This window comes from Pipistrellus kuhlii, unplaced genomic scaffold (genome assembly GCF_014108245.1).
Source record: "Pipistrellus kuhlii isolate mPipKuh1 unplaced genomic scaffold, mPipKuh1.p scaffold_m20_p_1, whole genome shotgun sequence".
Classification (NCBI taxonomy): Eukaryota; Metazoa; Chordata; class Mammalia; order Chiroptera; family Vespertilionidae; genus Pipistrellus; species Pipistrellus kuhlii.
In genome coordinates, this window is record NW_023425404.1 from 37,538,817 (window position 1) to 37,555,561 (window position 16,745).

Below are 16,745 nucleotides of genomic sequence, written 5' to 3' on the forward strand. Positions count from 1 at the left end.
CAGTCCTCTGTAACATTCCATTACCAATGTTTAGAGTTGTTTATTCCAAAACAGGAAAGCATTCCCCTCCAGAGCTAATTTAATGTGTAGCAAGTGTTTCTTAAATGTACAAATGGCAACATTGTTTTCAAACAGGATAATTACAACAGTGTACAGTATGTTTCTTCATTAGTAAGTAATTAACTAATTTTCTAAATTGTGCAATAATTCATAATGACACATCCTAACCCTACTCAATTACAGGAGCTACTGATAAAAGAATTTCCTACACACATGCCTGCAATGTATGAGAGAAGTAATTTTTGATTCCCGAAGAAGTCAGTTTTGCCATTTTCAAAATACTGAGTAGTGCTCAATTTAAGGGGAAAGTAATAAAATGTTGAGTGGTAGCATCATGGTTGAGGGGGCACACCCTAGAATCGGTTTACATAGGTTGTTGTTATGGTTTCACCACTACTAACCTTGTGCGCTTAGGCAAGTTACTTAATTTGTCTGTGCCCTACTTTCCTCATCTGGAAGAAAAAAAGAGCGTTTGGGGTGAATTAAATGTTACAAAGAGGATAAAAGAAGGGCCTGCCGCCGAGTGTGTCCCAGGGAATTGTTAACCAATAGGAGAGGTAAAATTGGCAACAGCAGCGGGGATGGATAAATATTAGAAAATCATTTTTATTTTGAAAAATTATCTTTGGGGACACAAGACTTAACAGGATACTCAAAAACTGAACGTGAATTTTGGAGTCTCTGAGTGGAATGCCTACTTTAATTTATTTCCATCTTACCAAATGTAGGAATTGTTTTTCATTTGTGAAAAGGGTATTGATTGGCCTTTTTTAAATGTAAGTTTAACATATTTAGAATAATTTAACATTAAAAAAAAAAAAAACAGCGAAAAAAATACCCAAGTCTCCTCTTGTTTCAGTATTCACATCATATTTCCCCAGTGCCGACTTGGACATAAATAATACGTGTGCTTCTGAGAGCCGAGAATAGACTGCTGGTCAGACACCATCAGCCCACGAATCCCCTCCTATCAGCTGGAGCCTAGATGTGAGCATCCAAACCACTATTGACATGTGGCACAAATGTTTGAAATGTCAATAGTTATAAAATGAGTATTTCATAATGCAGAATAATTGATTACTGTGCTTGACTGCACAGAAACATATTTTCTCTGAGAAAGCAAAATAGTGCCAGCTTTTGCTCCTGGAAGGCTCCTCGCTGCGAGCCTCAGATTTCCCAGCGAAGCCTGAGTTACTCTGTGGTCCTTAATCATGCATGACAAAAAAAGGGAAAGCCATCTGTAACTGCTTATCTTTCCTCCATTTATTTGAAAATGTATTTTTAAGATCGTTTAAAAAAAATAAAATACAGTCTATATAGGAAACATCTATATTAATGGAACTGTCTCGGATAATTCTCAGAATTGAAATGGATGAGATACAAAATCAGATAACATTTAATTTATCTTGTTCATCCTAAAATGCTCGGGTTAGCTTTTTGCTCTGATGAAATAACACCCATTTCCAGTTTTATTCTTCCTCGGTGTGCTGTGATGTGGAACTCTTTTGCTCTATGTGTTTTATTAAGTGTAATTTAACTTTATGACTATCAAGCCAACTATTAATCCTTACAATAAGACAATGAAATAGGCAAGCGGAAAAGAGATTTATTTTCTAAAGCACAATTCCCTCCTTCTGCTTTTAATTTTTTTTTTTCTAAACTCATTCTCTAAATGTGAATAGTTTGCAAAGCCCTATACAAGGTAACTTGGAAGAAATTTCTACAAACTATATTGTGAGCTTTCTCCCCTCTTTGTCTGTATGTGTTTTATATTACTATAAACCTTCACTACTAGTTGTTCCTTAAGTAAGAAATGCATTTTCTCTCTCTGTGCCTTTTCTCTGTGTTCTGCCCTCTACCATGCCCATTATTCCTTTTTTTCTATCCACTAAGATTTGATTTGTCCTTTAAGGTCTAGTTCAGGTGGTACCTCCTCCATGGAGCTTTTAATCTTATAAAGTTTAAGATTTAACCCTACACCAAGTAACCTCTTTTACTCTTGGCTTACCTAACACCTTATTTCTGGAACACTTCGAGTATGTGTCACACACTCTGCCTTACATTATAAACATTGCATTCATTTTCCTAGTAAATTGCAAGCTCCGTGAGGGCAGGTCTGACATTTATATCTTTTCCCTTCTTACTCTACACCCTAGATCAGTGGTCGGCAAACCGTGGCCCAAGAGCCCCATGCAGCTCTTTGGCTCCTTGAGTGTGGCTCTTGCACAAATATCATGGCCTGGGCGAGTCTATTTTGAAAAAGTGGTGTTAGAAGAAGTTCAAGTTAAAAAATTTGGCTCTCAAAGAAATTTCAATCGTTGTACTGCTGATATTTGGCTCTATTGACTAATGAGTTTGCCAACCACTGCCCTAGAACAATGTAATGCACAGAGGGTGTTTATCAACATTTATTGGATAGAAACTTGCACTCTTACAGAAAATAAGATAGTAAAAATATCGTACTCTTATAAGAAACTAGAGGCCTGGTGCACGAATCCATGAACTGGTGGGGTCCCTTAGCCTGGCCTGCAGGGATCGGGCCAAAACCGGTTCTCTGACATCCCCCAAGGGGTCCCAGATTACAAATGAGTACAGGTCAGGCCGAGGGACCCCACCAGTGTTCGGGCCAGGGAAGAACCGAGGTAGGACTCTAGACTCTGTCCAGCCCATCTCGCCCAGTTTCCATTGGCCAGACCCCAGCAGCAAGCTAATCTACTGGTCAGAGCTTCTGCCTCCTGGTGGTCAGTGTGCATCATAATGACTGGTTGAACAGTCGAAAAGTCAAACACTTAGCATATTAGGTTTATATTACATAGGATTAGACATAAAAAAATGGGAGATCATGATTACCCTTAGGCCATGGGGTGGCTTGATTTTTATTCATCTTCATATTCCCAGTACTTAGCAGGTACTTAATAAATGCTTATTTTATTCACATGTTTCAAAATTGCAGAAAGCTTAGCAAAGTGCATGCTGATAGTCATTTCAACACATCTTTATGAAGACCAATAATTTATGCTAAGCACATGCTCTCTCTGTATACAAATGCAGAAGCTGAAGGAGGGAGTGGTGATGGTATTTCCATTAAGGAGCCCTACTGAGAGAGAATCATCCTGTTCCTCTATTAAATTGTTTAATGTATTCCTCCCAGCGGCCCCACAGGGCTCTTCTATCCTTATTTGACGTATGAGAAAATAAAGGTTTGCTCAATATCACTCAGCTAGTGAGCGGGATGAAGGTTGGTTTTGAGCCCAACTTTGTCTAATGCCAGAGATCATCCTACTGTACCAGTGGTCAGCAAACTCATTAGTCAACAGAGCCAAATAGCAATAGTACAACGATTGAAATTTCTTTTGAGAGCCAAATTTTTTAAACTTAAACTTCTTCTAAGGCCACTTCTTCAAAATAGACTTGCCCAGGCCATGGTATTTTGTGGAAGAGCCACACTCAACGGGCCAAAGAGCCACAGTTCGCTGACCAGGGTACTATACCATGCAGTCCAATGGAATAAATGGTGCAGCAGAGAGAAAGAGATTAATGTGTCCCAGAGAAATGGGTGGAACATGACCCTTAAAATAGTTACAGGATGTTTTGAGTTGCAGGAGACCTTTGAGGCCTGTTCCCATTCATTCATTCCACAGGAAAGGGGACGATATCCTGAGAGGTGAAGTGGTTTGCCCATGCTGAAGCAGAAAGCTAGCAGCAAGGATGAGACTTGAATCCAGGTCATCAGGTTGTGAGTTCCTGTCTAGTTCCCATATTTCTTTAAGTAAAAAAAAAATCTTGATTTCTCGAATGGCCTGTTGTACTGCCAGCCATAGGAATGGGGTGAGAACACTCTTAGGAACACAAGAGCAGATGTCCCTCTGGCCTCTGACGCGCATGTCCTTCCTTGGCAGGTGTGTGTGTATAGTGAGGCACCTGCTATCCACCTATTCTGGAGGTTGCTCAGGTCTGTTTGCCTGTGAACTTTACCCTTTCCCTCATTGTGAGGGTTACAAAACATCTGCAAGTTCTTGAATTTCCTAATAGATGTATGAGACATTGGGTTCCAGAAATCTCAGAATCCCTTCACCATTGTCTCCACTCAGCCAAATCTTTCACCTCCAACAGCCCATTACACAAAAGCCACACTAATTATTTGCGGCCATCTATCAACGGTGAGGGGCAACACGCTGTGCAAATGTCTTTTCCATGAGCAGCCAGACACCGCCTTCCTTTAGGAATGCTCAGAGGGACGCAGGAAACTGACTTCTCTCTAGGTGTTTCAGAGCCAAGGTCAGCAGATTAGTAAGCTTCTCAAGATCAGGGCTATTGTCTTGTTCTTGTGGGACCTTTCCAGTTATCGCGCCAGGTGCATAAAAGGAATTCGGTTAATATGGTTGATCATGTGAAGTGTGTGCGTGTGTGTGTGTGTGTGTGTGTGTGTAAAATTGAAGATGTTTCTCACCACCAAAATAGCTCATTTTGCCCTACTTCATGGACTGTGTATGTATATACATACCTGCGTGTACATTGAAACCTACTTCTATATTTGGTTGAGAAGCCTGTAAGACAGATAAGCTGTGTTAACTTGCTCATCCCCTCCCCCTTAACACTCCTAAAGAGGGGCCCCTCTGTCCCTTTGGGGGGCCAGGCCTCACCAGCAGTGTTCCATTTATAAACGTCCCCATAGGAGACACTGGCTCCTTCCACGCAAAATTAAGCAAGGCCGCGATCTATTGCGGGTAAGTTTGCGCATTCTCTGTGGTTTCCCAAGAAGTCTTGCTTAGAACGCGCTGGGTCTGACCCTGTTTGGTCTGTGGGAAACCTGCTCACCGGCTCTCTGCGGCCCGAAGAGCCGGACTCCCACAGCTCACAGTGCAGTGGCGGCGCAGGATGCTTCAGAACCCAGCTGCCTAGGACCACATTAACCTCTCCCTGATCCCTTTCTTGTTCAGCTAGAAAGAAATTAATTGAATTAGCAAGCTGCCACACACTGGAGAGAGAGAAAATCGGGGCCCCGGCGAAATAGAACCACAGAGCCAAAATGCTCTCTCTCATGTACATCAGCAGACTTTGAAATCATCTTTGTACTGGAAGCCGCTGGCCAACTCGTGATAGATTTGCCAACCCATTGGTTTGCCATTCTCCACAGTAGCACTGTATTTGTGGTTTAAGGTGGTATACATCATAAGCTTATGCCCCATTTATAAGAAAAACAAATATACTCTCACAAAATCAAGGATCATTTATTTCACCCCATGAAAGTGCAAAGACTAGCACCAAGTTACTGACGATACCCCAATCCGGAACCCTGCGGAAACACACAGGCTTTTCTCAGAGGCACTGGGGAACAAGCTGGCATCAGTGTGTTTCTCCGCTTCCCTGCTAAGTGACAGATCCACTGTGAAACCCAGTATGTAGGGACACCATGTGGGGTTGTCTCGGTATCTAGAGGACTCTGAGTTGAATTCCACGTGTGCCTTCTTTTTCTGAGATTAGTCAGTAAAAACATTTAAGCTGACAATTAATGTATAACATATCATGGTCAAGAATTCCCATCCTGTTTCATTCTCTTCATGTAAAGGATAGTCTATTTTTTTCAGAAAGCTTGGTAAACTAACTTTTAATGGAAACAATATTTCCCCCATCATTGGTATTCCATAAGCATTGAATATCATCCAAATAATTATCCCTACATTATCATATATGTAGTTGGTAAAAGTTTGCCCTGAAATGTGCAACATTTATTGCTCCAGTTTGGTGGTGTTGAAGGAAGATATGGATCTTTTCATTCCTGACTGATTTATTTGGTTGAGGACTTACAATTCCATAGAAAATTTGTGTTTTATTAGATTTTTTTTAATTTCAAAGTTTCACAAGAGTTTTAATATAAAGAACAATATCATATACCCTGGGTTAAATGCTGAAGACAGTTCATAGAGTCCTATTTACCAATATCATCTAGGTACCCAAGAAGGTGAAGACTTAATATCTGCGATTCTGCTGCTCATTAGTTGTGGGATGAGAATGAAATACATTTCTAAAGGGCAAGGTCAGTATTACATTATCCTGAAGACATCTTTGTTGAATAAATGTGTAAATAATTCAAATAAGTATTCTATTTCCATTGGAGACATACCTATAGAATGAATGATTCTGCTACATGTAATTGCAGGAACATGTCACATTACATGTCATTCCCAATTACCGATTTCATTTGAAATAGCCTGGAAATAAATACCAATTACTAATAATGTAAGACTATTTACCTTGGAGTCAGAGAGCTGACAGGTAGGCTCAAGCTAATGGATTTGGTAATTTTCAAAGCATTGTTTTCTAAAGCAGGATACTGTTTAAAAGTAGCATTGTGAATTTTCACAGTTGTGTATCTGGATTCAATTGCCATGAGTATGGAAGGCCATACCTATGAGCATACAGTCTCTGATGGTATGGTTTCCCATCGTTCAACAGTATAAAGGAAAGAAAAATGGTACCAGGGACCTACCTAAAGAATAGCTTGGCATTGGCCTTCCTTGTTAAAGTTCTTAGCACAAGGGAAATCAAGAACCAACTATGAATGACAGGGTAATCGAGAGGTGTTGCCTCACTGGAGATGCAGTTGCATCATGGGAACATGGTGTGATTTAATTTCATAATTATAAGCATCACAGAGGGTATGATTGATTCATTTGAAACTCTTGTCCACTTCGCTATGGCTGGACAGCTGAGTTAACATGGGTAGGTCTTGGCTTCGCTTTTTCATGACTGCTTTTCTTATTTTTGTGGTTTTATTTGGAAAATTATTCTAAAGGAAAAACTGCATTAGGGTGACTTTAACTGAAATCAAACTTTTATAAAGCAATGACTTGGTTTAAGGTATAATGACATTCTTTTGACCTTCTAAATCAGAGGTCTGTGTGTATTTTGCCTTGAAAAGAGAGAAGGGTGGGCAGGGTATGATTCTAGCTTTCTATGGTGCTGATTGTCTATGTGTGTTTTAAATTACCACCCAGCTCTGGGGTCAAGGACAACACAGCTATATGGGGGGGGGAAAAATTCTAGATCTCTAACTGTTTACTCACCATGAGTGCAACAAAAAATAGCCATCTAATATTTTACGCTGTAAATGGAAACAGACCATCAGAAAAGAAAGCAGAATTGAAGGAACAATAATAGGTATGAAAACGTGGGTTTCGATACGTTTTTCTGTTATGCTCCAATACTACAGACATGCCTGATGAAATGTTAAATAATGCAGATTCTGGGTAGGTAGCATCTGAAATTCGCGGTAAAGAGATTCATCTGATAATAATGTCATGATTTAAGTTTCCTTAAAGCCAGTAAAAAGGATTAAGCTTCAAAGTTTGGAAGGAATTAAGCTTAGTTGCAAGTTAAAATGCACAGTTAACCTTTAGAGGACTTTCTTTCTTTCCTGTCCAAAGTACCACAGAGTCCCATGTTTAGGGTTTGAAAACTGGAGCCTTTTCCATTTGTGGATGAGTTCTCAGAGATGGAACCCAAGATATGGAAGTGCCTAGGACTATAGGAGCCCTTCTTCCAGGTGTCAGTAGTTGGGGGGCTTGGGGAGGGGGGTAATGAGTAATGGACCAAGGCCTTCATTGTTGGTGCGATGAGAATGACCAATGTCTGGGCAGAAGCATTCCCTCTGCGCAGGCTGAGTCTCTCTGGGAAGGCTTTGGGAGGCACTTAGTTCTCTCCCCTGGACTACGTTCTCCATGTATCAGAAGGGAACTCCTTTCTAGACCTGGGACGCTCTGGAAAATGGGCACTGAGGCTGCCTATGGCTCCCCCAGACCAAACCCCTCTTTCCCGCTGACTAGCCTGAGCATTTAACACCCCTGGGGGCTCCGGGAAGGGATCGAGAAAATTGCATTAGGTTGCGTGCCTCTTGCCCCGCAGACTTGGGGCAGAAAGTGGTCCGGCGCGAGTTCCGCGCACAGAAGGAGCCCTGGCGGCCACGGGCACTCACGGAGGCGAGGAGGAGGCCGGGGTCCCGGGCGCGGGCCGGGGGCGCGGGCGGGCGGGCAGCGCGGGGCCCGGTTGCGCCCGGAGCAGCCGCCGCCGCCGCAGCCCCCGCCGCTCACCTGCACGCGGGGGCGGGGCGGGCGCGGCGCTCGGGCGCGCCAGCCTCCCGCCTCCCGCCCGCCTCCCGCCTCCCGCCTCCCGCCCGGGGAGGAAGCGGAGGGGCGCGGTGTAAACAGAGCGGCGGCCGTGATGTCAGCCGGTCACATGGAGCCTCTTATGGCTCGGGATGGCTCTCGGCGGGCGGGCAGCTGCGGCAGCTGCTGCTGTGGCTCGGGCGGCGGCGGCGGCGCGGCGGCGGCAGAGGGGGCTCCGGGGCCGGACCGTCCGCTCTCCCTGCGCTCTCCGCACCGCGGCGTAAATGATGTATTTTGTGATCGCAGCGATGAAAGGTGAGCCGGGCGCCCCGCCGGGGCCGGGTGGGCTGGCTGGCGGCTCCGGGGGGCGGGGAGGCGGGCGGGCGCGCAGGGGGAGGAGGGGCGCGCCTGCCCGAGCGCACGTACCGCCCGCGGCCGGGCGCCCGAGCCCCGCCGGGGCCTCCTGGGCCAGTGCGGCGGCGGCGCCCTCCGAACCCGGCCGCGGGATCTGCCCGCCGCCTGCGCGGGGCCAAGGCGCACGGGGCGGACCGCCTTCCTCCGCCCCGTCCGGCTCCTGTCAGTGGCCCGGGTCCGCCGGCACCTGGCGGGGCTCCCCAACAAACTTTGCCGGCCGCCGCCGCGCTTCGGGAAGGAAGGGAAGGTCGCGGGAACTCGGAGGAAGCCGGTGGGGGGTGCCCGCGGCAGGGCGCCCGAGGCCGGTCTCCGAGGCCCGCACCCGGGACGGCCACGGCCTACGCGGGGAAGGCTCCGCGGCCGGGCGGGCCGTGCGCGCGCGCGGACGCGGTGTCATCCCCGGGGCCGGAATGGTCAGCGCCCCGGGCCTGGCGCCCTCCGCCCCGGCGGCCCGGCAGCCGGGGGAGTGCAGCGAGTGTGCGCCGCGTCCCGCCGCTGCGGCTTCCGAAAGGGCCCGGGCCCGGGGGAGGGAGCCGGGCGCCCGGAGCGTGCCAAGGCGCTCCCTCGGCGGCCTCTCCGCAGCCGCAGCGCACCCCAACTCCATACTTCGGGGTGTGGATTTGCGAACGCTGCTAGAGGTTAGAGGGCGGTGAGGGCCGGCGGGCGCTGGTGAGACGCGGCCAAGCCTCCCCACCCACCACCGGCCTTAGCCCCGATCAGGACTCCGCAGCCAAGCTGGTTGGTTGCAAGGATGGCAGGGGGTACGGGTGGAAGAGAGGACTAGCTCCAGGTCCTCTCAGGTGAGGAGGAAATAAACCGCAGCAAGTCAAGGAAGTTTGTGATGGGGAAAGCCAAAGTTTGGAGGTGTGCTGGAAGCCGCCCCCCCGTGCGGCCTGGAGCGACCCAGGCGCGCTCCCGGAACTGTTGCAAACAGCCCGGCAGACACTCCGCCCGCAGCGCGCCGCCGGCTCCGGCGACAGCAGGTTCCTGGGGTGGATAATCCGCCTGAGCGGCTTCGCAGCCCCGGCCGCTGGCCGCGGGGATTTAGAGCCCCATCTGTTCGCCGCGGACCGGGCCCCCCTAATGCGCAGCGTTTTTGCAGATCCGGACTGTCTTGCGGGTTCCCCCTTCCGTGCGGGCGCCGCTCGTGAAATGTTTGTCGGGCTGAGGTTTTGTTGCAATCCAGGATGAAGGGCGCCCGGTTCGATATCTGCGCTGGGTTTGCTTTCGGATCCCGAGCTTTGCCTCTCTTCGCTAGAGATTGGGTGGCATCTCTTGTATTAATTATTAACAGGCCCCGAAACGTCCTGGACGCTGCGATGAGCTGCTTGAGATGAAATTCTACAACGTGCCCACAGCAAAATTTCTTTTTTCTCCTGTGACTTTCGGGAAATAGGATTTAATCACTTTTAGGATATGCAACTGATGAAGTACAGAGAGAAGAAACCTCCCTGTGATTCACGTTCTTAAGCACTTAGGATCCTTTTGGAAAGAAAAAGTGTTAAGATTTTTCTTACCGACTTCTAGGTAAAAGAAATATATGTCCCCCCCCCCCCAAAAAAATCTCTTTTATTCTGTTTCCTGCATTTCATTAAACTTGTAAGAATAAAATGAGTCAAATATCCTTTGTAGTTCAGACATTTTCTTTCACTTCTTTTAAGTTATAAAATAGATTTTGCTATTTGGGAGGTGCCAATGTCCACCCCAATCCATTTTATTTAGTATAATTGGCTCTGATTGAGACACAAGGGTGGGCGAGAAGCTAAGACCATTTCCCTGAATGAACAGTAACCAAACAATACAGAACGCTTTAATATTTTAATTTTGACATTTCCAAGTACTTAGGCTTTTTTTTTTCTCTTATAATACTAGTACAAAGTGAACTTCCATCCTGTCCCTCACTAATATAATCATGAGAATGACACCCCCATCATCATCATCCCCACATTTGTCTTGGAGTGACCTCTGGCTGCCACAAGATAATGGACTCGGAGTATCGTGCTTCGAGAAAATCAGCTCAGGAGTACTGGCAATGCAGTTTTTCAGTAAGCCTGAAAGAGAAATAGAATTATAATGCCTCTAAATAATGAGGATATTTTATCCCCAATATCATAACATCCTGTGTTTTAATGGGATTATCTTGCTTGGGTACAAATTTAAACTAAAGAAAAATAATTGTGGGAAAACGAGGAGTGCTGTAAATGTTCCCGTATCAGATTTAACAGGGTGGAGGGAAATGACCCAGAATCATATAAAATACTTCCCCACTGCCTCTCCGTATTAATAGTTAAATTGGTTCCACATGTAAGAGTTTGTACAATTAAGAGTTTTCATGCAAAACAGAAACTCTCTTTACAATATAGCTTTTCGGTATGTGTATGCATGTGCACAGCCAAGTAGAGAACAAGCCACCATAAAAGAGAAACATTCTCTTTGTTGGCTGATTTACTGTTGTTTTTTAAACATCATTAAATCGGGCCTTTTGAACTCACCAAAGAAGAAAACCCTTCCTCTGTGTTAGTTGTCAAATAAGTTTAGGCTTAAAGTGGTTTCATGCTTAGAAGTAATAAATCTTCATTTGAGCAACGCTAGTCTCATCCTTCAGTTTTGTTGTTTAATTAACAACAAAATCCCAATACCATTTGGATTGCCTCTTGGGCAAATGGAGAGAGCCAGCGGTAACATTTAAATCCTTAGAGCACTTGGCCTGCCCATCATAAAAGTGCGTTGGCCAAATGTCAGGCGGCAGCCGAGTGCTGAAAGGAAATGCAAGTGCTTCATCAGTTTCAGCAGATTGTGTACACCTTTGGCTTCTGGGGAGCCCGCAGCCTGTGTTCATGTAAATGGAGGGTTGAGAGGGAAGTTTTAAAGGGAATTTCTGTCCCATTATAGATTCTTCTCCAATACAATTCTAGCACAAACGTAAGGCACCTTGCTACATCGAGAATACTATATAGGCTGGTGATTGGCAGCATTTCCAACTCTTAATAAATTTGATTTGTAGTTTTGAATAATTTGGCTTTGCTTTTTACAAAATGAGTTTTGGATTTTACCCCTGATTTTCTTTGAAGCACTATGTCATGGATCCCCTAGGTAGGATTGTTGTACCATTTTTGTGACCTTCCATGGGCAGGATTGGGAGATGGTGATGGCCCCATCTTGAAAAGAGGAAACCCAAAAGGCTGCTTCACTGAGCAGAGTGCTTATCGGGCAAGGAGCAGATAGTCCTTTTAAAGACAAAGAGGATCTCTGAATCCATTTTTCCAGGGGAGGAGTGGGAGCTTGGAATCCCTGTGAAGTAGAGAATATTTTAAAAGCACCATTTTGACAGGCAGCCTCTTGATTTTATGTATTTCAATCACATTACTTAAAATATAAAGCAGCATCATATTCAAGCAAACATCTTCACCTTCTATTTAATGAGAACCACATAACTTCTCCAGTGCTGCCCGGTTATAAAATAATGCAATCTCTAAATAGAAATGTCTTTTAAAAAAATATGTGTGCGTGATTTAAAATTTTAGGGTTTTTAAGGACCTAATAAATATGTGAGTAAATATATTAGTAGTTCTCGCTAGACTCCTTTTTCTCCCATCTTTCCCTCCAAACCTAGTGAACCACAATATAATAGATGTGACCAGCAAGTAGATAATTGCAAAGCACTTGCAATAGCACCCAGTCACTTTGTAATGTGCTCTGGTCCACCTAAGAAAACAATGGTTACAAATAACCATTTACTGGGAGAAAGAGCGACTGGGATGATGGATAGGTAGGTAGGTAGGTATTATACATAGATAGATAGATTAGATCTACAGAAGTAGAGTTGGAGTTCATATTTCTTAAAATTCTCTCAAATTATTTTAGCGATCAATAAAAACCATTGTATGGAACGTATCTTCTAAGAATACTTTGTTATAGAAATGTTTTCTGCATGCATTCTAAATATTCACTGTGTTTATGAATAAGAAATTGGTCCGTCTTAACCTATGTACTTCACATTTAGTGGCTTTAAAAAACCATAAGTAGATGCTCAGAGTAAGCATTACATAGTGCTTATGTTTCTCTGAGTAAAAGATGATGATTGGGAGACACCCACCCAAAGGTGTGAGCTGACAGTTGATACTATCTCAAAGACCACATAGTGACCCCTTTGAGAATGATTTACAAGCTCTCTCTGGCCCCTCCAGCTCCTCCACAGACAGTACCTGCCTTCCTCAGCAGCCGTTGAGTCCTGGACTTAGAGATTTGTAATCGGAGCTTTTGGCATCTGACATACAGAAACATGGTTTTCTGTACATTGTCAGAGTGTTCTATGTCCAGAGATAGAGGTCTACATAGACAGATAATAGCATGAGTTAGCCAGTGGGCAAAATGCAAGAAAACAGTTGAAATCTTCTTATTTCTGGATTTGACATTTGCTAGCCTTGGCAGCTTAAAAGAAGGTACTATAAATCTTTGCTTCCTGTATAAAACCCATCCCGTAGGTGTGCCAGTGATTTCATATTTTGCTTTAGATTTCATTGTCTCTGAAGTTTATTAGGCGTTTCATACATAAACTGAGGGGTGATGTCAATCTATCTTTGTTCTGCGCTTTACGCTTTACAAACATTCTTATATCATTTACTCCTCCTGGGAAAGTCATGGATACTGTCTTGCTTTTTAGTTGAAGAAACTGAGGCTCACTGGGGTTATGTGCTGTAGCGAGGCTCTCCCAGCTGAAACTCGGTGAGGACTGGAGCCCTAATTTCTACTGTCTTCATGCTGCCTCCCCTGGAGGAAGCTGTGAACATGTCCTGGATATAACTTTGTCTCTAGTTAGTGGAAATTATAACTCTGGCATTTATGAGGGAAAAAATAGATTCAATTATGTAATGCTTTGCTGAGCCTAATATCCTTAAATTACTATTTAATAAAATCAATTTGGTACAAATGGGGTTATTCTTATTTGCTTATCATTAGCTCTCTTCATCCGTGATTTTCATTAAGTCTGCTTGTTATAAGAGGATCTGGGCGAAATGTAGGCATTTCTGTACTTTCCTTAAAAATACAGAATGCCATGAGGTGCAGTGAGCCTGTGTAACTTATATTCATTGTGATAAAATGAGCTGGAGATTTATCTATATGTCCCACTGTCTTTACACATAGCATTAGAAAACGCATCTTCTAATTTTGATATGCCTTATCTAGTAGGAATCTCTGGAGCCCTTGAGCTTGAGAGCCCTGTTTGTTTCTGTGACAGCAAAGGGGCATGGCTGTGGACATACTCAAGAAATCTGTTGTCTTTTAGAAAATCATATGAGGAATAAAAGTTTCCAAGTAGATAGATCTGCAAACGCTCATTTCTCACTTGATGGGTGTTTACCTCTCTGGCAGCTGGTTTGAGGTATGTTTGTCTGAAAGCAAATAAGCATTATTTCATAGAGTTTGGGGAAAGAAGAAAGCCTAAAAGTCATTCCGATACATGTCCGATTGGCATTTGGTTTCTCTCCACAGGATTTCTGCCAACCGATTATCTGGTTATGCCAGAACACCTCCTCTGATGGGAAACACACTGTTGTTACAAGTAATTTATTCCATCTTAAAACAGAAAATTCTTATGTCAACCATGAGTCTCTCCTAAGTCTCTCCTTTTAATTATAATTTTTTTTTTCTTTTGGGATTGTTTAGAACAGATTTAATCCATCTTTCAAATGAACGATTTTTAGTAATTTGAAGACTAAGACTAAGACTAAGCATGAAACACACACACACACACAAACACACACACACACACACACACACACTCTAATCCTTAATCTTTGCTGTTCCTCTACACTCCACTTTGTTCACCTTCAGCCTTCACACAATCTTGGTCAGTTTCTTTCTCAAACACACTTCAGTTTGTCTAGAACCTCTCGAAATTTTTGTGCCAAAAAATGGAACCCGAGTACTGGTTGTGGTATGATTGACTCAGCACTTAACTCACCATAGAGTAAAGGTTTTTAAACTTTGTTTTAAAATGTTAAGATACAGAAGCTAGGCTGTATCTTAGACCATCTCAGCCTTTGTGATCTTGTGAGTTGTGAAAGTGAACCTTGGACCTATTTAGGAATACTTTTAGATAACTGAAGTTGATTATTAAGTATCCAGGAAAATAAAAGATATTGAAAAAAATAATGAAGGAACATTGGAAGCACTTATGAGATGTTTTTTCTCGATAGTGTCAGATCTGAGATAAGTCTGCCCTCTAGTGGTTGCTTACTCATGGAGAGCTAAAAGCCATAATAATGGTGCCAATCAATTTCCCATCAGGCTAGTGGAGAGGTCAAAGGTTGAAATTATTTTCTCAGTTGTTCTGGGGAATTCTACATCAGATTCAAAAGAGTAATTCATTGTTTTACATGATTATTAGAAATGTGCCTGTGGGGGAGATCACGGATTTTAAAAGTTTGCTTGGTAGGAAGAAAGGGAATTTTTTTTATAAGATTCTGTTTGGCTTTATATGAAATTTAAAATTTTAAGTGAGATTTGGTTTTTAAGTAAATAATCATTTTGACCTTTATGATAATTCTTTTTGTTTTTTTAGAGTTTCAACTTTAGTTCTATTCCACTACCCCTAAAATATGTTTTTATTTTTTGGTGATGGGGGTTTTTATTTGTTTGTATATTTTAATCCTCACCCAAGAGTATTTTTCCATTAATTTTTTTAGAGAGAGTGGAAGGGAGGGTGAAAGTGGGAGAAAGAGCAACATTGATGTGAGACACATCAATCGATTGCCTCCTATATGCACCCCAACCGGGCCTGGGAGCAAACCCAAAACCCAAGTATGTGCCCTTGACCAGGAACCAAACTTGCAACCCATGGATCTTCAAGTCAGCACTCGAACCATTGAGTATACCGGCCAACGTGTGTATGTGTTTTTAAACTGTCATTTTGATCAAAGAAATTCAGCATTTCCCCTTTTTAAACTAAAAGCATTTTTCTTCCAAAAAAATATAAACAGCTTGAAGGAAATAAACTACTGGAGCTGTTTTGGGCAATAAAACAATTTTAAACATGGATGCAAAACTGTTAATCCCTTGGGTTCTGAAAACTTAACGATGAAATCATTTGGTTTGTGTAAATATGTACAATTTGCCAAAAGATATAACATCGATATTTCAGAGGTTTTTAGGACATTTCATACTTTAAAACACTGCACAAAGTAGTGATATGCATCCATTTGTGTAATTTCTAGGGCAAATAACAAGTGAATTGTGAGATTTTTGGTGATGTGAGACAGACACAAAACAGTCTGATTTCTGTGTTGGAATCAAAGAAGTAAGCACTGTCCGAAACCGGTTTGGCTCAATGGATAGAGCGTTGGCTTGGGGACTGAAGGGTCCGGGGTTCGATTCCAGTCAAGGGCATGTACCTTGGTTGTGGGCACATCCCCCGTAGAGGGTGTGCAAGAGGCAGCTGATCGATGACTCTCATCGATGTTTCTAACTCTCTCTCCCTTCCTCTCTGTACAAAATCAATAAAATATATTTAAAAGAAGAAGAAGAAGAAGAAGAAAGCGAAGAAGAAGAAAGCACTGGTCTTCCTATTTCCTTCAGTATTGTTTGTCCTGATGCTACCCAGGGGCATGAGCTGGCAGGTTCATGTGGCTTTTGCGCTTCTTGAGCAGGCGAGGCTTCGGAGCTGAGCAAGAACCACCAGGGTAATGACAATGACAGGCGGCCACCGAGATCGCAAAGGCTGACAGGGACCACTTGCTCCCACAGAAAGTGAAATTGCCTCTTTAGGTGAAAAACAAGGAAGGGTAGGGGGAGCGCGAGGAAAGCCTGCAGTTCAAACCTTTCCATCTTAGAAATAAGGTGGTGGTTCAGAAGTGAGGATTTGCGGTTAGGTTTCAGATCAGTTCTTGAAGCAAACTGTTTTCCAAGCTGCGCCACCCAGAAGTGTGATTCTTTCACCACGTGAGAAATAGAATTGTTCACAGAATGTTATGTTATTTTCATTTTTCAGTTGTTGGTTTTGGTTTTTTATTTTTTTTATTTTCTTATCTCATGTCTCATCTTCTGGGTATAAGTAATAAAATAATTTTGAGCAAACATTTAAGTGCCTCCTGTATTCTAGGTTATTCAGGTGCCATTTGCAAGGTTTTAGAATAGGATTGACACAACTTCCTCCTAATCATGTCT

The 16,745-nt window shown here is 43.5% G+C and overlaps 1 protein-coding gene across 5 annotated transcripts in view; it reads left to right on the forward strand.

Moving 5' to 3' along the window:
* Window positions 1-16,745, forward strand: part of RORA (RAR related orphan receptor A) — a 707,884-nt gene that overhangs the window by 597,815 nt on the left and 93,324 nt on the right. Inside the window, exon 1 of one of the 5 annotated variants that reach the window (XM_045581987.1) lies at window positions 8,252-8,480. The exons of 2 other annotated variants lie outside the window; for them this stretch is intronic. Coding sequence is in view for 2 of the 3 variants with exons in the window: in XM_036440111.2 (XP_036296004.1) it covers window positions 8,281-8,480 (200 nt within the window). In the remaining variant the exon portion in view is untranslated. Of the gene's footprint in view, window positions 1-8,251; window positions 8,481-16,745 lie in introns of those variants that run through there. 2 more of the 5 variants (XM_036440111.2, XM_036440116.2) reach the window with 2 other exon arrangements.